This window comes from Scyliorhinus canicula, chromosome 4 (genome assembly GCF_902713615.1).
Source record: "Scyliorhinus canicula chromosome 4, sScyCan1.1, whole genome shotgun sequence".
In the NCBI taxonomy this organism is placed as follows: domain Eukaryota; kingdom Metazoa; phylum Chordata; class Chondrichthyes; order Carcharhiniformes; family Scyliorhinidae; genus Scyliorhinus; species Scyliorhinus canicula.
The window spans coordinates 191,389,884-191,413,552 of record NC_052149.1 but is presented as its reverse complement, the minus strand read 5'-3'; the positions used below and the strand labels follow the sequence as shown (position 1 = coordinate 191,413,552).

The 23,669-nt window shown below is 46.7% G+C and overlaps 1 protein-coding gene across 1 annotated transcript in view; it reads right to left on the bottom strand.

Annotated features, from left to right (window-relative positions):
* LOC119965257 (collagen alpha-1(XXIII) chain-like) overlaps positions 1-23,669 on the bottom strand; it is a 241,183-nt gene that overhangs the window by 39,988 nt on the left and 177,526 nt on the right. Inside the window, exons 10-11 of the mRNA XM_038795758.1 lie at positions 5,879-5,932; positions 2,907-2,951 (exon numbers count right to left, since the gene is read on the bottom strand). Coding sequence (XP_038651686.1) covers positions 2,907-2,951; positions 5,879-5,932 — 99 coding nt within the window. The remainder of the gene's footprint in view (positions 1-2,906; positions 2,952-5,878; positions 5,933-23,669) is intronic.

Here is a 23,669-nt window from a genome sequence, read left to right as displayed (position 1 = left end):
CAGGGGTTAGATCTGCTCGCACCCCAAGCCATGGAGTAGACCAGGGGCCAATGGGCACCCTGACGGAGTATGAGGTGATGGGGCCTGTGCAGGTGACTCCCACAGGGGAGGTGCCAGAACACCGTAGCATCTCAGACTCCCCCACCACCCACCCACTTCCCCCTCCTGTCCCTGGCACATCTCATGGGCAGCGGGCAGAACATGGCAGCGCCATGCCACATGGGACACCTGAGCCACAGCTGTGCCCATCCAGACCCAGGCGCCCCAGAAGTTGTCCGCAAACGGGGAGTCAGGTCGCAGGTTGGGAATCACGGAAGGCCACTTCCCCTCCTGCTGTGCCGTCTGGGGATCCACCTAGATGTAGTGTTAGGACCTGTACGGCCAGAAAGTTAGACACCAATTAAGTTGGCACGGGTGCGGAGTAGAGTTTAGTTATAGGGGCTATGGCATGATGGTATATATTTATTCACATTAAATACCTGTTCAAAATATTACAACTTGCCTCGGTGCTCTGTCAGAAGGGTGTGAGGGGTGGGCTGGTCTGTGCTGGCGCAGGGGTGCGGAATGGGCAGATGTTGGAGGTGGGCTGGGCTCAGAGGCCACAATTCAGCCAGCGCTCACCACTCCAGTGTTCCTCCATCCCGCGCCCCCCCCCCACGCCCCAGGTTCCCCACTTCGCCACTCCAGGGATTCGATGGGACCGTCTGATGAAATGGCCAGCTCGCAAGCAGGGATCACCCAGGTGGAAGGTGGGAAGTGCTAATGTGGGCAGCAGTCTGGTGTTATTATCGGATGTGGAGCAGCAGGGCTCATCGCAGAGCGGGTTGTTATCACCCTCCATGCCATGGCCCATTTTGCTGTTGCTGCCAACCCAGGACCCACACCCCGTAGTGTGGCACGTAGGTATCATGGAGGGGGTTGCAGGCAGGATGTGTGTGTGGCTGAGGGGGTGTGTGGAGGTGGGATGCGGTGTCCGTGCCCCTGGCCAGTGTGTCCATGTGCCAGACTCCTGATCAGAGTGTCCATGTGCGGTGGCCCTGGTGCACACGTTATGGGCCTCCGTAGGCCCCATGTCCTGCCAATCCTTGCCCTCGCCTGTATCCTTCTCGTTGGACAAGGCCTGACGTTCATCCCCCTCCTCCAGCATATCGCCCCTCTGCGATGTTGTGGAGGACTCAGCAGGCCGCAAGATCCCGGCAACCCTTTCAGCATCATACTGGAGGGACCCGCCAGAGCTGTCCAGGCACCTGAACCGCAACTTCAGGAGGCTGAAGCACCGCTCAATCATGCCCCAGTCGCAGCATGAATGTATGAAGGCATCATACACTCTGCCCGGGAATCGGCCGCAGACATGCATGATGCGCATCTGATGGTCAAATATCAGCTGCACATTCTAGTGGAACCCCTTTCGGTTTGTGAAGATCGGCCTGTCATCTGCAGGTGCTCGTAGGGGGACATTCATCCCGTCGATCACCTCCTGGACCCAGGGAACCCTGTCGATGGCGGTGAACCCCTCTGCCTGGGCATCCTGGTGGGTTTGGTCCATATTGAAGTGGATGTGTTTTGCCGATTGGGCATATAGGGCCTCCGTGATGCACAGATGCACCAGTGCATCGAGCTCTGTGAGATCTCGGACAGGTCACCACTCGGCGCCTGGAAAGACACATGGCTTGGAAATTCAGGGCGACCATCACTTTGACGGCCACCAGGCAGGGGTGTCCTCCCCCTTACCCCCGTGGTGCCAGGTGCACTGTGATCTGACAGATATGTCACACTGTCCCCCTGCTCAGCCGGAGTCTTCGACGGCATGCCTGGTCCGATAGGTCCTCGAATGACAGGCGGTGCCAGTACACGCGAGGCGTCATGCGGCGCCTCCTTTGCACCTCCTCCTCTTCGGCCTGTTGGGCAGCCACCTCTCAATCCTCAGCGGCTGCCTCCTGTTCTGCTGCTGCATGTTCCGCTGCTGCAGCTTCATCCTCCTCGAGCAGCTGCAGCTCATACAGCCGCAGTGCATCCCCCAGGGCTGCGGCAACTAGGAGGAAGGTTACCATTGCTGTTTAAATTCCAACATCCAGGGGGTAAAAGGCTGACATGTTAGCATGGTGCGTACCCCTGTGCCTAACCGGGTCCACTGGGCTACATGGTGCCCCCGATTGGCACTGCGGACAATGACCCACATGCCTCCCTCCTCTCTGCACCCCGAGCCCTGTCGGTGGCCGGATCCGTGGGGGCCTCTCGCCCTGGCGCCCGTCCCTGCTGCCAGCGTTACCATTGGCTGGTGCTGTGCTTGCCAGCGGTGTACTCCGCTGCCCCCATCCGCCCTGTAGGGGCTACTGTGGCCGTTGCCCTGGGTAGGCCGCGTGATGCCTTTCCGGCGGGTCGCATCCGTTCAGGAGGATGGTTTGGCGGAGGGTGGGGTGGGGGCACCCAAACGGTTGGTGGCATTCTGCAGAACCATGGGCCAGGGTGGATGTTCAGTGGGGTGCGCAGAATGATGGCTGCCTTGCAGGTCGTTGCAATGGGGGTCCATGCCTGGGCACCACCCAGTCCCGTGGTGGGTCATCCTGACCACACAACCCGTTGAATAGCCATGTGTTTCTGGGCACTGCGAGTGCCGGGAAACACGCAGCTAAACGTGCTTGCTGGGGGACTTTGTTGCCTTTTGATAGAATCGTGCCCCTAGAGTACAGGTGTCTTGGAGAATTCTACTGATGTGGTCACTTCTGAGGGGGCTTCCATTGGGTTGAGAAAGCACAGCTAAAGGGTAATTTGGTCACATTGTTTCAGAAAGAAACAGATATATATGTGGAATATCAGATTTGCCTGATAATCTGTATTATTTATCTCTGTGTAGTATTAAACCTTAACTCCAGAAATGAACATAATCCAACAAAATGACTACTTACATTCAGCCCTGCTTGCCCCTTTTCACCTTTTTCTCCACGTTCTCCCTAAAACAAATTCCATGATATCTTTGTTAAAATCTGATGACTGCAGATTAAAATTCAGTGCAACCATAATTAAATACTGTCGTGTTTTATGATTTAATTAAGTGCATGTTATTCAATAGTAATTAAATCATGTGCCAACCTTTCTACCTTTCAGACTCAAAATGCGAGCCTCCATTGATTTATCCTTATGGATCGTATGTGCAGACATTTTTAATTAAAATAGTATTTACATCTGCTCACAAAATAATTTTAAGCTGCCAAATTAATTTGTCTGGCAGCTTTGGTCTTCGAGAAACTCTTGTTCTACGGAAAACCATCAATCAGATTCACAAGGGTGCAGTTACGACAATTAATTGGGATAGCTGATAGAGAGTTATCATTTATTGTGAGGGGGAATTAATGACAAAAGTAGGGGGGTTATACTTCAGTTGTACAGGGCACTGGTAAGGCCACATCTCGAGCACTGTGTACAGCATGCAGGGCGGCACGGTGGCACAGTGGTTAGCACTGCTGCCCCACAGTGCCAGGGACCGGGGGTTCAATCCCGGCTTTGGGTCACTGTCCGTGTGCAGTTTGCACGTTCTCCCCGTGTCTGCGTGGGTTTCCTCCGGGTGCTCCGGTTTCCTCCCACAGTCCAAAGAGGTGCAGGTTAGGTGGATTGGCCATGATAAATTGTCCCTTAGTGTCCAAAAGATAGGTGTCATGGGGATAGGGTGGGAGCATGGGTCTAGGTAGGGTACTCTTTCTGAGAGTTGGTGCAGACCTGACGGGCTGAATGGCCTCCTTCTGCACTGTAGACATTCTAAGATTCTATGAGTATTGGTCTCTATCTCCAGGGTAAAATGTAAAAGCGTTCAAAGTAATTGAGAAAAGGTTTACTAGGTTAATGCCTGGAATCGGCGGATTGTCTTTTGAGACAAGGTTGGAGTTTAGAAGTAAGGTTGGAGTTTAGAAGCAAGGTTGGAGTTTAGAAGCAATCTTTAAGATCCTGAGTGGTATTGACAGGATGGATGTGGAGTGGATGCTTCCTCGTGTGGGAGAATCTAGGACTAGGAGTCACTGTTCAAAACAAATAGTTGCCCGTTTAAGACAGGCCAAAATCTTTCGCCCTCGTTTGCAGCTGGGATTTTCCGGTGCTGTGAGAGTAAATGGAATTTTATCAGATTTTCTGTCAGAGGATCGTGAGTTCATCGAGCTCTCTTCCTCAAAAAGCGATGGAAGCAGAGTCGTTGAACATTTTTAAGGCAGCGATAGACAGATTCATGATAAGCAATGGGTAAAAGATTATCGGGGGTAGGTGGGAATGCGGGGGTTGAGGTTTCGATCAGATCAGCCATGATCTTACTGAATGGCGGAGCAGGCTCGAGGGGCCGAGTGGCCTATTCTTGTTCCTAATTGGTGTGTTTGTATGTACCTCGAAAGCACATTTAAAATAATGGAACATCCCTCGGTGCTTTGTATCCTGAGAACACCAAGCATAAATCTGAGCCTGAGGTAAGTGAGGTGAGAAAACGTGTGACTGAAGCGGTGAGACCAGCAATGTGGAATCTTCAGAATGTTACTGCATGATGTCTAAAGATTCTGTCACCTTCGGTAAACTATGTTTTGATGGGTGGAGAGTACAAGCTGGGATATTGTTCGAGAGACAGTTGCATAGGCAGGATAGAAAAACCGGAAGGAGATTAATAGATAAGGACAAATATTTTCTACCAAATGCTTTAGGCCTTAGGCATTGGGGAGCTGTTGGAGGTCAGAAACGATGGAGATGAGAGATGAAGTTGACTTTCTGTGGAACGGGAAGTAGAGAGAACTCTGATTCAACTCTTGCTTTTACTTATCTTATCATTAGCAACATTGCTGAAACTATTCAAAAAGGATGGACAGCTTCACATTTCATCCTTCCCCTTCAATTGAATCTGGTTGAATGATGCTGGTTGTTTTAGAGTCTTTCATAAAAATTCTGCCTATCACACTTGACATTGTGGCCTGTCCACTGGCGTCCAATGTGTGGCGACTGCTGAATGTGGTTCTTACCCCAGAGGTCAGGCTGGAGCCAGAGATAATTGTGTCATTGGTTACAGAAAAGGCATTTGATAGGGTGCAGTGGAGGTACCCCTTTGCAGCTTTGGAGAAGTTTGGGTTGGGCCTCAGGATTGTGTCATGGGTACGTTCTGCTGTACAAGGCTCTTTTGGCCAGCGTTCGTAAAAATACCATGGACACGGTCTACCGGCCACATTGCGCCCAAAAGGCAGCACGGCTGGTAGATGCTGGGAAATTTCTCTACCCGGCTCGCCACACCTTACAAGATCGAAAGCGATCGCGCGAGACATTGCGATGGGGGGATCACTATCTGGTAAATCTGAAATGAAATGAAAAATGAAAATGACTTATTGTCACAAGTAGGCTTCAAATGAAGTTACTGTGAAAAGACCCTAGTCACCACATTCCGGCGCCTGTTCGGGGAGGCTGGTATCGGAATTGAACCGTGCTACTGGCCTGCCTTGGTCTGCTTTCAAAGCTAGTGATTTAGCCCTGTGCTAAACCAGCCCTTATGCATATTAGAGTTGAACAGCGAGGAGGAGCCAAGGGAGAGGGTGTCACAAAAGAGGTCATCCCACCCTTGGTCAGCACCACGCTACTCAGCTAAGGTTGCTGGGCTTCAGGCATGACATGAGTTTGCCCTTGCCATTGGTAAAACACCTGATGGACCAGGGCGAGGCCCTCCATGACTGTCACAATAGGTCCAAAGGAGGACATGTCGCCTGATGCCTCTCCCACCAACTCCCCCCCCTCCCCCCATATAATTTAAGACAGCTCGGGGGCAGAGAGTTAGACAAAGGAAAGTCCACTGTCTGTATTTTCTGACCCCCCCCCCCCCACCCCACCCCACAGTATATTTATAAAAAGCAGTAAATTTATACTTTACCTTTAATCCTATCATTCCACGTAATCCATGATGCCCCGCAATGCCCTTTTCTCCCTGCGTAGATGAGGAATGTTCAGGTGCAAATCACAAAATATTCAGCAAAAACACATACATTGGAAAAAAATAAAAATAAAATTCTGCGGCTGTTGGAAATCTGATAATAAAAACAGAAACGCTGGAAAAACTCAGCAGGTCTGGCAGCATCTGTGGAGAGAGAAACAGAGTTGACATTTGGAGTCATCTTCAGAGTCTTTAAAACACATCTGTTTTCATCACTACATTAGCATTCGACATTTCTATTACATTGGACAATGAATGGCAAGTTCTCTAAAAAGAATGAGCAGGGAGCAAAATAAGGGGGGCATTTTCTAATTTTTCTTAACGCCAATGAAAAAAGATTTCAACTCAAATGAGTCTAATCTAATGTCAGGAAAAAACATCATTGTTTGTGGTGCTGCTCTGAGAATTCATACCCTTCCAAAGGTGTGACAAAAGGATATAAAAGCTAATCTTTGCTTGTTAGGGTAATGAACTCTCTGATGCTGACCTGCTGTGTCAAGTGCTTTCTAATCAATGGTGTTTGCAAGAAAATCTAACCTATACTTTACATCCTCTTTTATGTTCAACCAGGAACAGAAGAAAATCATGATATATCTTCCACAATAGTGTATGACTGTCAAAGATCCACAGAAATTAAAATAGAAAGGATGCTCTTCGGCCTAGAGCTACACTTCCTAATGTGCCAGGACATTCAAATTGAAAAATCTGCCTCCTCATAGGATCAAATACAATTGTTAAAACATTTAGGTTTTTGTTAGACTTTAGTTCAGCTACTGAACAAATTTGAATTTGACTGACAGAACAAAGCAAACAAGCATGCAAGATGCAATTAGCATATTGAACACTGGGGTAGATTTTGCCCTGAGCAATGTTCTGCTGGCTGTTTAATAGTCATGGCGGAAAACTGAGCCAGTTTTGAGGAGGGGGAAATTAACATATGGCCAGCAGGCTGTGAATGGAAATGAAGAGGCTCAAAGATAATCTAGGTTGCTGCAAGACCGGGCAGTCTGCCCAGTTTCTGGCCTTGGATAAAGGTATATCCAGGGCATGAGGCTGTTTTCAGGGGTTGGGGACCAAATGCAGCATAGAATAAAACAAGCCTTTCCATTCACCTGAAGAAGGAGCCGTGCTCCGAAAGCTCGTGTTTGAAACAAACCTGTTGGACTTTAACCTGGTGTTGTAAGACTTCTTACTGTGCTCACCCCAGTCCAACGCCGGCATCTCCACATCATAGCATAGAATAAGGTAGTTTTTATGTTTTGCAGGAGCATTCAGATGTACCGTTTTGGTGGATTGGCTATGATAAATTGCCCTTAGTGACCAAAAAAGGTTAGGAGGGTTATTGGGTTACGGGGATAGGGTGGAAATGAGGTCTTAAGTGCAGACTCGATGGGCCGAATGCCCTCCTTCTGCACTGTATGTTCTATGATACTGTTAAGGGGAATGGCCTCTCAGTAGCAGCCAAATTCGTAGCACCACGGTTGAGTCTGCTGCACAGTAGAGAAGCAAAACCTGTAGAAATGCAATAGTCATAGGGGATTCAATTGTGCGGGAAGTAGTCAGACGTTTCTGTGGCTGCAAAAGAGATTCCAGGATGGTACATTGCCTCCCTGGTGCTAGGGTCAAGGGTGTCTCAGAACGCTTGCAGGACATTCTGAAAGGGGAGAGTGAACAGCCAATGTTCATGGTGAACCTTGCTACCAACGACATAGGTGTAAGAAAGGGATAAGGTCTTAAAAGCAGAATGTAGGGAGTTAGGAAGCAAGTTGAAAAGTAGGACCTCAAAGGTAATGATCTCAGTATTACTACCAGTGCCATGTGCTAGTTAGAGAAGAAACACCAGGATATATAGGATAAATACGTGTGGGGAGAGTTTCAGATTCTTGGGGCATTGGGACCGGTTCTGGGGAGGTGCAGAGGGATCAAGAGCCAGATTCAGATAATGACACTGTGAAAAATAGTAGGGATGGGACAGGGGACGTTTCAAGGACGAGCCTTCAGTTTTTGTACCTGAACGTTTGGAGTATTCAAAATAAAATGGATGAATTGGTTGCGCAGATAGATGTAAAGGGGTATGATATAGTTGGAATTACGAAGACTTGGCTCCAAGGTGACCAATGGTGGGAACTAAACATTGAGGGCTATTCAGTTTTTAGGAAGGACAGACAGAAAGGAAAAGGTGGTGGATTTGCATTTTTTTTTTTTTTTTTTAAAAATTAATTTAGAGTACCCAATTATTTTTTGCAATTAAGGGGCAACTTACCGTGGCCAATCCACCTACCCAGCACATCTTTGGGTTGTGGGGGTGAAACCCACGCAAACATGGGGAGAATGTGCAAACTCCATACAGACAGTGACCCAGGGGCAGGATTTGAACCCAGGTCCTCAGCGCCGTAGGCAGCAATGCTAACCACTGTGCCTCCGTGCTGCCCGTGGATTTGCATTGTTGACTAAAGAAGATATTGATACAATATTGAGGAAAGATATTAGTACAGATGATGTGCAATCTGGCTGGGTCGAGTTCAGAAACATCAAGGGGCAAAAAACATTCGTAGGGGTGATATGCAGACCACCAAACTGCAGTGGTTATGTTGGGAATAGCATTTGATAGGAAATCAGAGATGCATGTGGTAAAGGAACATCTGTGATTATGGGTGACTTTAATCTGCAAATAGATTGGGTGAGTCAAATTAGTCACAGTAAAATATAGGAGGAATTTTCTGGAGTGTACACGGGATAGTTTTCTGGACCAATACATTGAGGAACCAACAAGGGAACAGGCCACCTTAGACTGGGTGTTGTGCATTGAGAAAGGATTAGTTGGCAATCTAGTTCTGAGAGAACCCTTGGGGTTGAATGACGATAACATGATAGAATTCTTATCAAGATGAATAGTGAGGTAGTTGCTTCTGAGACCGGAGTCCTGAACCTCAATAATGACAACTATGATGGTATGAAGCATGAACTGGCTATGATGGACTGGTAAACATTTCTGAAAGGAAGGACAGTGGACTGAGAATGACAGGCATTCAAGGAACGAATAGGTCAACTCCAAAAGTGTTTATTCCTATTTGGTGCAAGAAAGAAAGGAACTGTGGCCAAACCATAGCTTACAAGGAAACATAGAGATAGTAATAGGTGCAAAGAAGAAGCATACAAATTAGCAAGAAAAAGCAATAGACCTAAGGATTGGGAACAGTTTTAAAATTCAGCAAAGGCAGACCAAGGGCTGACTAAGAAGGGGAAAATACAATATGAAAGTAAGCTAGTGGGAACACAAAAACTGACTGTAAAAGATTATATAGGAGTGTAAAGAGAAAAAGATTGCCAAAAATGAATGTAGGCCCCTTACAGTCAGAAACGGGGGAATTTACAACGAGGAACAAAGAAATGGCTATTGAACCTAATTTGTACTTTCTTCACAAAGGAAGACATGAATAATATACCAAAAGTTCTGAGAAACAGGTTTTAGTAAGGAGCTGATGGAAATTAGTATTAGTAGAGAAATGGTTTTGGGGAAATTAATGTGATTGTTGGTCGATAAATATCCAGGGCCTGAATTTTTTCATCCCAGAGTACTGAAGGAAGTGGACCTAGAAATAGTAGATCCATTGGTGGCCATTTTCCAAAATTCCTTGGACTCTGGAATAGTTCCTACAGATTGGAGGGTAGCTAATGTAAGCTAACATGGTGTAACGGCAACAATCTCTCTCTCAACTTCAGCAAAACTAAGGAGCTGGTCATTGACTTCAGGAAGCAAAGTATCGTACACATCCCTGTCTGCATCAATGGTGCTCTGGTGGAGATGGTTGATAGCCTGAAACTCCTGGGTGTGCACATCACCAACAATCTGTCCTGGTCCACCCATGTTGATGCTACGACCAAGAAACGCCTATGCTTCCTCAAGAAACTAAGGAAATCCGGCATGTCAACATTGACTCTTACGAATTTTTAGAGATGCACTATAGAAATCATCCTATCTGGCTGCATCACAGCCTGTCTATGGCAACTACTCAGCCCAAGACCGTAAGAAACTACAGAGAGCCATGAATACAACCCAGTCCAACACGCAAAATTACCTCCGATCCATTGATTCTGTCTACACTTACCGCTGCCTTGGGAAAGTGGGCAGCATAATCAAAGACCCCTCCCACCCGGGTTATTCTCTCTTCCAACCTCTTCCATCAGGCAGGAGTACAAAAGTCTGAGAACACGCACTAACTGATTCAAAAACAACTTCTTCCCTGCTGTTACCAGACTCCTCAATGAACCTCTTATGGGCTGAACTGATCTCTTCACGCATCTTCTCTACTGAGTACTGGACACAGTGGTTAGCACTGCTGCCTCACAGCTCCAGGGACCTGGGTTCAATTCTGGCATTGGGTGACTGTGTGGCATTTGCACCTACTCCTCGTGTCTGCGTGGGTTTCCTCTGGTTGCTCAGGTTTCCTCCCACAGTCTAAAGATGTGCAGGTTAGGTGGATTGGATGTGCTAAATTGCCTTAGTGACCGAAAGGTTAGGTGGGGTTACTGGGTTATGGATTTAGGGTGGAGGCGTGGGCTTAAGTAGGGTGCTCTTTCCAAGGGCTGGTGCAGACTTGATGGATAAATCCAATCCAAATCTAATCCAATCCACTATTCAAAAAGGGAGAGAAAACAGAGAACTGTAGACCAATAGGGGCTGGTTTAGCTCACTGGGCTAAATCAAAGGCTTTTAAAGCAGAACAAGCAGACCAGCAGCACGGTTTGATTCCCGTACCAGCCTCCCTGTACAGGCGCCGGAATGTGGCGATTAGGGGCTTTTCACAGTAACTTCATTGAAGCCTACTCGTGACAATAAGCGATTTTCATTTTTCATTCAATGAGCCTAACCTCGGTAGTAGAGAAGTTGCGAGCGTCCACTATCAAGGATTTCATAGCACAGCATTTGGAAAGCAGTGGTATAATCAAAGTCAGCATGGATTTACAAAAGGGAAATCATGCTTGCCAAATCTACTAGAATTATTTGAAGATTATTTAGGGCAGCACGGTAGCATTGTGGATAGCACAAACGCTTCACAGCTCCAGGGTCCCAGGTTCGATTCCAGCTTGGGTCACTGTCTGTGCGGAGTCTGCACTTCCTCCCCGTGTGTGCGTGGGTTTCTTCCAGGTGCTCCGGTTTCCTCCCACAGTCCAAAGAAGTGCAAGTTAGGTGGATTAGACATGATAAATTGCCCTTAGTGTCCAAAATTGCCCTTAGTGTTGGGTGGGGATACTGGGTTATGGGGATAGGGTGGAGGTGTTAACCTTGGGTAGGGTGCTCTTTCCAGGAGCCGGTACAGACTCGATGGGCCGAATGGCCTCCTTCGGCACTGTAAATTCCATGATTCTATGTAACCAATAGAGTTGACCAGGGAGAACCGATGGATGTAGTGTATTTAGACTTTCAGAAGGCTTTCAACAAGGTCACACAGAGCAGAATGTTATGTAATGTTAAAGCGCGTGGGATTGCGGGCACTGTCTTGAGATGGAATAAAAGCCGGTTAGCAGACAGGAAGCAAAAAGTTGGAATAAACAGGTCTTTTTCCGATTGTAAGTCAGTGACTAGTGGGATACCACAGGGATCTGTACTAGGACCCCAACTGTTCACATTATATATGTGACTGTAGAGCAGCACGGTGGTGCAGTGGGTTACCCCTGCTGCCTCACGGCACCTTTCGATCACGGCTCTGGGTCACTGTCCGCGTGGAGTTTGCACATTCTCCCGTGTTTGCATGGGTTTTGCCCCCACAACCCAAAGATGTACAGGATAGGTGAATTGGCCACTCTAAATTGCCGTTTAATTAGAAAAGATTAATTGGGTATGCTAAATCTATTTTAAAAAAAATATATGACTGGGACGAGGGAACTAAATGTATTATCTCCAAATTTGCAGATGATACAAAGTTGGGTGGGAGGGTGAGCTGTGAGGAGGATGCAGAAATGCTTCAGCGCGATTTGGACAGGCTGAGTGAGTGGGCACATGCATGTCAGATGCAGTATAATGTCGATAAATGTGATGTTATCCATTTCGGTAGCAAAAATGGGAAGGAAGATTATTATTTGAATGGGTGTAAATTGAGAGATGTTTATACTCAGCGAGACCTTGGTATCCTCGTGCATCAGTCACTGAAAGTAAGCGTGCAGTAAAGAAGGCAAATGGTATGTTGGCCTTCATGGCAAAAGGATTTGATTATAGGAATGGGGATGTTTTACTGCAATCGTACAGGATGTTGGTGAGGTCACACGTGGAGTATTGTGCGCAGTTCTGGTGTTCTTAACTGAGGAAGGATGTTCTTGCTATGGAGGGAGTGCAGCAAAGGTTTACCAGGCTGATTCCTGGGATGGCGGGACTGACATATGAGGAGAGACTTTGTTGGTTAGGATTATAGTCATTGGAGTTTAGAAGAATGAGAGGGGATCTCATAGAAATTTATAAAATTCTAACAGGATTAATCAGGATAGATTCAGAAAGAATGTTCCCAATGATGGGGAATCCAGAACGAGAGGTCATAGTTTGAGGATAAGGAGTAAATCTTTTCGGACTGAGGTGAGGAGAAATTTCTTCACCCAGAGGGTGGTGAATCTGTGGAATTCACTAGCACAGAAAGTAGTTGAGGCCAAAGCGTTGTGGAATTTCAAGAACAACAAAGAACAAAGAAAATTACAGCACAGGAACAGGCCCTTCGGCCCTCCCAGCCTGCGCCGATCCAGATCCTTTATCTAAACTTGTCTCCTATTTTCCAAGGTCTACTTCCCTCTGTTCCCGCCCGTTCATATACCTGTCTAGATGCCTCTTAAATGATGCTATCGTGCCCGCCTCTACCACCTCCGCTGGTAAAGCGTTCCAGGCACCCACCACCCTCTGCGTAAAAAACTTTCCACGCACATCTCCCTTAAACTTTCCCCCTCTCACCTTGAAATCGTGATCCCTTGTAACTGACACCCCCACTCTTGGGAAAAGCTTGTTGCTATCCACCCTGTCCATACCTCTCATAATTTTGTAGACCTCAATCTGGTCCCCCCTCAATCTCCGTCTTTCCAACGAAAACAATCCTAATCTACTCAACCTTTCTTCATAGCTAGCACCCTCCATACCAGGCAACATCCTGGTGAACCTCCTCTGCACCCTCTCCAAAGCATCCACATCCTTCTGGTAATGTGGCGACCAGAACTGCACGCAGTATTCCAAATGTGGCCGAACCAAAGTCCTATACAACTGTAACATGACCTGCCAACTCTTGTACTCAATACCCCGTCCGATGAAGGCAAGCATGTTGTATGCCTTCTTGACCACTCTATCAACCTGCGTTGCCACCTTCAGGGCACAATGGACCTGAACTCCCAGATCTCTCTGCACATCAATTTTCCCCAAGACCCTTCCATTGGCCATATAGTCCGCTCTTGAATTTGATCTTCCAAAATGCATCACCTCGCATTTGCCTGGATTGAACTCCATCTGCCATTTCTCTGCCCAACTCTCCAATCTATCTATATTTTGTTGTATTCTCTGACAGTCTTCCTCGCTATCTGCAACTCCACCAATCTTAGTATCATCTGCAAACTTGCTCATCAGACCACCTATACCTTCCTCCAGGTCATTTATGTAGATCATAAACAGCAGTGGTCCGAGCACGGATCCCGTGAAGAAGGAATTAAATATAGCTAAAGGAATCATGGAATATGGGGGGAAGGCGGGATCAGGGTATTGAACTTGATGTCCAGCCAAGTTCATAATGAATGGCGGAGCAGGTTTAAAGGGCCAAATGGCCTCCTCCTGCTTCTATTTTCTATGTATGTTTCTGTATAAAACTTATCTACAATTTCCCTTTTTGGACTCCAGTTTTGATGGGCCATCAGCTACTAACCGGAATGTGCACACTTCAGAACTTGCACATTACAAGAATGTGTACATGACAGAATGTGCACATGAAATGTGTACACCACAAAATGTGCACACTACAGAATGTGCACACGAAATGTGTACACTACACAATATGCAGACTACAGAATATGCACACTGCAAGCTCCAAACAATGTGCACACCACAAAATGTGCACACTGCATGCTCCAACCAATGTGCATACTACGGAATGTGCACACTGCATGCTCCAACCAATGTGCACACTACAGAATATGCACACTGCAAGCTCCAAACAATGTGCACACCACAAAATGTGCACACTGCATGCTCCAACCAATGTGCATACTACAGAATGTGCACACTGCAGTGTGAGCATACTACAGTGTGAGCACATTACAAAGTCCACCCAATGTAGACACTACAGAATGTGCACACTACTTAATGTGTACACTACATAATGTGCATACTACAGAATGCGTATACTGAAAGCTCCACTGAACACAACATAATGTACACACTACTTAATGTGTACACTACATAATGTGTACACTACATAATGTGTATACTACAGAATGTGCACACTACAAAATGTGCACACTACAAAATGTGCACACTACAAAATGTGCACACCACAAGCTCTACATAATGTGCACACTACATTTAAAATTGTCTTTTTATGGGACCCAATTCTTTTTTTTTCAATTAAGGGGCAATTTAGTGTGACCAATCCACCTCCCTACACATCTTTGGGCTGTGGGGTGAGACAATGTTGACTCTACAGAACGTGAACGCTGAAAGCTCCACCCAATGTGTACATTACACCATGTGCACACTACGTAATGTATACACTACAGCATGTGCACACTACAGAATGTGCACACTACATAATGTATACACTATATAATCTGCACACTACATAATGTGCACAGTACAGAATGTGCACACTGCAGAATATACACACTACATACTGTACACACTACAGATTGTGCACATGACAGAATGCGCACACGACAGAATGTGCACACTGCAGACTGTGCACTGAAAGGTCCACCCAATGTGCACACTATATAATGTGCACACTACAGAATGTGCACACTACAGAATGTACATGCTACATAATGTGCACACTACAGATTGTGCACACGACAGAATGTGCACACTGCAGAATGTGCACTGAAAGCTCCACCCAATGTGCACACTATATAGTGTGCACGCTACAGGATGTGCACACTACAGGAGGTGTACATTACAGGAGGTGTATATTACAGAATGTGCATACTACACAATGTGCACACGGAAAGCTCCACCCAATGTGCACACTATATAATGTGCACACTATATAATGTGCACACTACAGAATGTACACACTACAGAATGTGCACACTACAGGATGTGTACATTACAGAATGTGCATACTACAGAATGTGCACACTGAAAGCACCATCCAATGTGCACACTACATAATGAGCACACTAATAATGTGTACACCACATAATTTGCACACTACATAATGTGCAGACTACAGAATATGCACACTAAAAGCTCCACCCAATGTGCACACTATATAATTTGCACATCACAGAATATGCACACTACAGAATGTACACACTACATAATGTGCACACTACAGATTGTGCACACTATAGAATGTACACACTGCAGAATGTGCACTGAAAGCTCCATCCACTGTGCACACTACATAATGTGAACACTACATAATGTGTACATTACAGAATGTGCACACTGAAAACCCCACCCAATGTGCACACGATATGTTCACATTACAGAATGTACACTACATGTGTACACTACATAATGTGCACACTACAGAATGTGCACACTATAGAATGTGCACACTACCTAATATGTACACTACCGAAAGTGCACACTTCAGAATGTGCGCACTACAGGCTTCACTCAATGTGCTCACAACAGAATGTGTATATTATAGGTTCCACTGATTGAAGTCCTAAAATGCCAATTGTTATTGAAAACAAATTTGAAGGGCTTGTTGCTGTACTCAGCTGAATGTTCCTTCCACCCATCTCTTGGTCTTTGGGAATACAACGCCTTCCACTCTCTTTGAGGGTAATGTGTGCTAATTTGCACCCCACTATTTTTGGTGTGCTACGATGCCATTTCCACCATGGAAGAGGCTTCAACATCTCTCCCACTAATTCACCACTCCAAAAGTGAATGCACTGGTTTAGTAAAAGGTGCATTCCCTAGATAAAGGGAGGTACTGCTAGCCAGGTGATGTGTAAAAATAAAATGCATCAAGAACAAAACATAGCCATATTGTTCTGTTAGATATGGAGGTTTTATGAAAAATATTTTATCCTCGGCACTGGTAATGTTGAAGCATTTTAAGAAAACATATGCTGTTCTATGAAAGAGTCATGACATATTGGAGATACCTATATATATGCAAACACATGGACACTGCATAGAAGGCAACAGCTGGAAAAGTTTCACCTTTACACATCATGTCATATTAGGTGACAGGCCATGATCATAAACAGCGATGTACTGGCACACGCTGACAGCCTGAACTTTGAAGCCATCATAATCATTACTCAGCTCCAATAAACTGGACATATTATTATGATGGAGACCATATGATCACCAAAGCAGGTACCTTCTGGAGAACTAGTGAATGAGAGAAGGAAGCAGGACAGACAACAAAGGCACCGCGAGTGCGCAGTGCAGATTTATTTGAAGTGGTGCATCTTGATTATTGGCCTTTGGGAAACCCTGATCATTGGCAAATGCAATGCTGAAGTGTGAGATGGAATGAAGGGCTCTGAGCAACAACACCATCCAGTGTGGATGTAAGACACAAGAGATGGCAGGAATAGGATTGGCACCATTAGAAACATAAATAGAAGCAGGAGGAGGTCATTCGACCCTTCAATCCTGTTCCGTCATTCATTATGATCATGACTGATCATCAAGTTCAATACCCTGATCCCGCCGTCCCCCCATATCCCTTGATCCCTTAAGCCCCAAGAGCTATATCTAATTCCTTCTTGAAATTACACAACGTTTTGGCCTTACCTACTTTCTGTGGTAGTGAATCCCACAGGTTCACCACTCTCTGGGTGAAGAAATTTCTCCTCACCTCCGTCCTAAAAGGTTTACCCCTTATCCTCAAACTATGACCCCTAGTTCTGAACTCCCCCACCATTGGGAACATTCTTTCTGAATCTACCCTGATTAATCCTGTTAGAATTTTATGAGATTTCTATGAGATCCCCTCTCACTCTTCTAATCCCCAATGAACATAATCCTAACCAATTTAGTCTCTGCTTGTATGGTACTCCCGCCATCCCAGGAATCAGCCTGGTAAAGCTTTGCTGCGCTTTCTCCACAGCGAGAACATCCTTCCTCAGATAAGGACACCAAAACTGCACACAATACTCCAGGTGTGGCCTCACCAATATCCTATACAATTGCAATAAAACATCCCTATTTCTAAACTCAAAGCCTCTCGCTATGAAGCCCAACATACCAATTTGCCTTATTTGCTGCCCACTGTACCTGCACATTTTTAGCGACTGATAGGAGGACAGAGGGAGAAACTCCCAGGACTGTAGCAATGTAAGGCTTGTGGTCGACAACAATTGCCATGTATCAGTTGTACAGTTATCAATGCACTCATCTACCCTGAACTTATGTTCCTTTCTACTTTAGTATAATCAGTCTTGTGTACAAGAGACGCACTGATGTTGTGACTATTTCTACATATCGAAAAATAGAATCATAAATCAAATGTACAAATGTCAGCCAACTGAAATTAAGTCAGATAAAGACATATGGGCTAAATTATCAGTTACTTCATGGTCAATAGGCAGAAAGTTTAGCCCATGGCTATGCTAACAGAAGTAATAAAAATCAGATTTATATTTATATTTCCCAAAATTCAAATGTACGTGAGATTTGTAGCAACATTTGTACAGTTTTCACTGCACAATGATATTAAAAATGATGCTATAATCCTGGGGTTATGTATGTTTCTGACTCTGAAGCATAGCAATGCGAGTTCCCCTCAGGGAAATCATATCCCAGCACTTGGGCTCATCACCAGTGTGCTGTCAAACAACATTTTGGAAGTACCCTGGGGAACTATACCTTGCAGACACTTTCTGAGGTCAGGCAGAGTGCTTTCTACTGTTTTGAGAGTACAGACAAAAAGTTCTCGACTCATCCTCAAACATATAAGGGGTTAAGTTGGTTAGCTCCTGAAGATGGGCATTGGGATTGCAGTGTGCTCTTAACCCATGCCCATTGATTGCAATACCAGACGCACATCAATTTTGTGTGCCTGTTCATTTTAATAATTTCTGCCCTCAGGCACGGGGTGACCCTTAACGGAGACCAAGAATACTGGACAGCAGACCAGCAGCCACTGCACTGCACACAGAGATGAGGTGATCATGGGCCTCCCATCTACCATGCCCATGTGTGGCCCTGAAAATGACTGCAAAATAATGAGGAAAAGAACGTGAACAGGCCCCTTGTGGTCCTTCACGGTGACCCTCTTAACACACAGTCAAAAAAGCAACAGGGGCAGTTAGCCGTGGTAGTCAAGGCCAGGGGTCAAGTCCCAAGGATCAGGAAGTAGAGCCAGGAGAAGTTCATTGAGCTCACACGAGATTCAACATTCCACCAATGGCACCACCAGCCGCACACACTGCTCAATGCACCACAACCCCACCGTGCACCAACAATTAGGCTGCATACCTATAATTTAAATGCTTCATCTCACCTTCATTCACTTGTCACTTTGCTGCAAACTCCACACCAACGTCTCATGGATTGCATACACTGCCAGCTATTCAACCATGACAGCCACATCAGTTAAACGCACCTCATGATAATCATTGTCACACTTGAATCTCTCTTCCAGGCAAGGTACTGGAGCCAACAGGAGCTAACTGGAGGGGCACAAGTGCTGTCCTGACCCCATGGTGGAAATGGTGTGGGTCATCATTGGGCTGGCCATGGCTGCAGCCTTGGCCAATTATGAGGCTGAAAACATCAAGGATAATGGAATTCTCATACCTAATCTTCCTTCTCACGTTCTACACATTCTTCCGAGTTACAAGCTGATCATGGAAGTGTGCATCTCTCCTTTCCTCCCCTTTTCACATTACAACCTCACTCTGATGTCTTTATCCTTTCATACACCCAAGAGGTGCAACCTAGCCATGCAGTGTAGGAAGGGTAAGGCGAGCGGTGATGAGCACATGACTGACAATCGCAGTCACTTGAGGATACTGACACCGAGCGTAATTTAGATGATAGCAGAGGAACAGGATCTGTGTGTGGTGAGATACAAGGCATGCATGAGCTGCAATCAGGAAAGTGCAGGTTTCAGGATGTTGGAGATCGAGGTGGAACAACAGTCGGGGCTTCAGAAGAGCACTTCAATGGGGCAGCTTACAGAAGAATGCACAATAAAATGCAGGCCTGTCAGAAATGCCAAGAGGAAATGGAAGAGTCCAGCACCAACACCTCTTTGTGTGGAGCTTGGAGTCCCTTATTTCCAAAACGGAGGTAGTGCCCAACCCTATTCGCACACTTGCGCACCCAGCTATAATGTGGCGTTTAATGATTGATGTCTCAGCTTTCATTGCAGCACAAGCAGTGGCCACCCAATGTCCAAGTGTAACAGGAGAAGCTCAGGCTGAAGCCATGTATGCTCAGTTTGCTGCAATGCATATTCAGGCTGCTGCATCATGATTGTGAACTAACATTGAGTAAAGAGGCTTGCAGGCAGCTCAAGCTACCTGTCCTCCAATAGATTACTTGGATAACTGAGGTGTCATCTTTGGGTCAAGAAGACAACATTTGTCCATCCCTGCCACTCTGCCAGTGCCAGCTAGCTGCCATCCATGCCGAAATGGTGCAGCCCACGCCGTCAGGCATTCTGGGTGCAGAGCTGTTCGAGGCTGACCTCCAAGGCTCTCTGCAGTCCCCTCCACAGAAAGCTGGCAGTTTTCCCATGAGCCATGCTTCAGACTCTGGGGTGGCACTACATAGAAGTACGGAGATAGACAACGGCATATGGAAGACATGGAATCAGGGATTCATGATTCCATTTATGCATTTGATTTAGAATGTTTATTTTATGCTGACTTGTTTTATTGCATTGTGGCAATTAGAAGCTGTGATGGTGAGTGGCAGAAGGGAGGGAATTTAAAACTGTTGATGAACGGGGGAACTGGGGTCATGATTACCGATATTACACTTGAATAAGTTGCTCATGGAGAGCCCAACCAGAAAGGCGCCTTTCCCTTCCTTTTCCTCCTCCTTAAATAGGTCTGATGAAATCCTAGCTTTAGTCATTTAGCACCCCACTGACCTGCAGGAAAGTGCTCCCAGGTTATTACTTATGAGGAAGCATGAGCAGGCTGTGGAAAAGACAACGGTGAAAGGGACATAGACATGAGGGATACCATTCAAAGTGCTCCACCTTGGTCAATACCCAACGTGCTGCCCAATATCCCGATGGCCAAATCTGCCCCTGCTCAGGTGCAGGTGAAATAGTTTTTAACGGGGCCCTTACGAGTTCCAAAACTCAGAGGATGTCAGTCAAGAGCAGGGCACGGGTCTAAGCGGCCTGCTGGAGCCACAGGGGTTATATCACCTCGGACCAGCAGAAAAGGAAGAACAGAGATTTGTGATGGCACAAAGTTATGATCATGGGTGTGTCACAAAATGTTAGATGGGTTCATGTTTCATTTATGAGCCACGGAAGTGCTATTTATTTGGACCACTTTCCTGTCTTGACCATTCGTACCTGCTGCCTGGCAAGTGGCCATTTCACTTGTGAAGGTTCAGTCCAGACGTAATGCTGTGGATGGCTGTGAAAATGACACAAGGATGATTGCAGGACTGATTCTTGCTCCGAGAAGGGTGGGTTGGGTTTAGCATGTGGCTACCAGATGATTGCACTAGCACAAGTTAAAGAAATAGTGCCATTCCAAGGATATTCTGGGTAGCCCAAGCAGCTGTTGATGCACTGGCCGCATTGTATCCTCCATCCTCCTCTAAAGAGGCTCTGTGCTCCTCCTGAAAGTCTGAACTCTGCTACTGTGTGAGCACAGCACACCATGATTATTCTGGAGATGCTCGATGGTGCATTTGATGGGCATCTCCAGATCTATGGAAGCATCTGAGGCAGTTCTTTGACATGCCAATTAACTGTTTAATGACATTTGCAGTTGTCATACGAATTTCATTATAGAGTTCCTGGGTCCCATTGCTTGTGTATCTCCTGGATGTCATCAATCCTGCTTTAAGTGGGTGTCCTGCAAGCAGCCAGTCGGTCAGTCTGCTTTGAAGTGAGAATGGATGAGCGAGGGTGAACTCGTGCGAGGGTGAAAGCAAGGTGGTAGTTGTCTGCGAATCCTCTACACACCTGTAGAAATTTTCTGTTATGGTTTCACACCAGCTGTACATTGAGTGGAAACCCATGGAGTTCACAAACACTCCTGGGTGAAGTACACACAGTGAGTGCACTGAACAATGTCCTGCACCCGTGGAAAACCAGCCAAATCCACAAACCTGCGTGTCTGCTGATTCTAACTGCATCATCAGTGGCGATGTGCGTAGAATTGCTTGTCCTGGCAAACATGGCATTAGCCACCAGTCTGCTGCATTATTGGGTGGTCAACTGCAAAATCCAACATGATGCCTGGATGTAGCTTGAGGTAAAGGAGTCAAGCAATATGGTGACTTTGACAACATGGTTCGCAGGTTCACTTCTTGCCAGTAGCTCTGCTTTCAGCAAATATCTGTCATGATCCGACATGAAACCCAGAGCCTCTTAATGCCCTAATGTTTAGACATTGCCTGGGAGCTGATCGTCTGCTTGTAAACCCTATGACCGGGATCTTCCCATCCACCTCACCAGTGGGATCTGCTGGTTCTGCCAAAGTCAATCCCCCGCGATAGGTTCCCTGGCGGCATGGCCGGCGAGTAACACAAATGGCCATTGACTTTGGGGCGAACCGATGATCGCACCAGTGGGCAATGTCAAGCTGCCCCCGCCACGCGAGGGGTACAGGGTGGAAATCCCAGCCTACGTTGCAGTGTTGTAAGTGTGGCCTCCTGTGAATGCCATGGCATGTGCTCGCTCACCTCCCCTGTGGAGTGGCAGCTCGGTGAGGAGAAGGCTGCTGCAGCTGCTGCTTTTCAAACTGCTCCCGGTGATCCTGCTGCTGGCTCAGTTGCTCGGCTGTTTCTGCTGCTGTTGGTCAACTTGCACCTTGCTGGAAGTTCAAGCTTAGATTGCATAATTGGCACCCATGCTGATCTGATAGATCATGGAATCAAAATGAAGCAGTGAAAGTAAAGTCGCAGGACAAGCACTCTGAGCAAAAGCCTTTCATAAAATTAGCAAAAGAAGCAGCTAAGAGTTTTCAGCACTTATGGGGAATTTTTGCTGGTCATTTCCTGAGTCCCCTCAAACCCTGCGGAGTTCAACTTCTTGGAAAATTAGGAAACCTGTGCACCTACAATTAAATCCCCAAACCTCGATGAGGGTAGCTCTTTATTGTCTATTAACATATTTAAATTGGCAACCCATCTCTCCTTGAGGGGGTTTCTCATACCCAATTAAACAAGTGCAAGCCAGTAAGTTGGAGGCAATTTCCAGATGCTTTAACTTTGTTTTTATCTCCCACCCCCTCCCAAACTCACTTTAGTTTCCCCCATTATTTCTCAATGATCCCCTATTCTGTAACTCAAATCCTTGTGTGTAAATTTTAGAAAGCTATGGGGCAGAATTTTCAGTTCCCCGATGTAATCAGCGATCGGGCGGAGAATCCCTTTTTACCACCGAATCGGGGGGGGGGGGGGGCAGCGCCTGTTTTCGGATGCTCCGCCACTCCAAAACGCCACACGCCATTGGGACGGCCTCGGGTCGTTAACTGAAGGACCCCGCCCCCCCCATGCTCCAACCCCCCATGAGCCGATTTCCCGATGGCGCGGGACACGTGTGCTCTCAGTTTTTGTGAACCGGACGTGGCGGCTGTGGATTGTGTCCAGCACCGCCACAGTCAGAGCTGGGTGGGGGGGGGGGGGGGGGGGGGGGGGGGGGGGGGGGGAGCCCTGCTGCAGGTCGGGGGGGGGGGGGGCTTCAGCGAGGGCTGGGGGGCCTGGCGGAGGGTGGTCCGGGAGTGGCGAGGGGTGTCCAGGGGGCACTATCTGGCAGGTCGGGTCCGCACCTGGCCGGCACCATATTGTGCGGCACGACCGCTGCAGGTTGTCGCCGGGCTCATGCACGGCCACAGACCCGCCAATTCTCCGGCTGTTTATCTCGTAAAGGCCGTGTGTTTTACGTGGCGCAGCTGCTTGCCCCTCACCTGTCGGAGGGTCGGTGCTGGAGTAGCGCCGATTAATTCATCGTAGAACAGGAAACTTCCTCCGGACATAGCCTCAAAATCATAGAATCCAGCCCATGATTTCCCCTGAAAATATGGATGTCACTCTACTGCTGACCACATGGTGGCAGTATAAAGACTCAAATGACTGGCACTGGCAAAGGAAGGCTTGTGAGAAACAATTGCCAGCAGCGGAAAAGCAGATTTGTATTCGCATGCTTAAAGTATCAGTGGATATTATTAACATAATCACCAAAAACATCCTTCAAATTCAATAATGTCAGTCTGGGTCGCGTGAAACTCTAGCCTTCACATTTAGATGCATGTTTTGGGAGCAGGCAGTCAGGTAAGACACATGGCTATAATTTTTAAATTATTTGAACCTTTAGGATATATCCCCAATTTGAAGGGGCTCAAGTGAATAATTTTATCAATGAAAATGTCTGCACATTTTCAC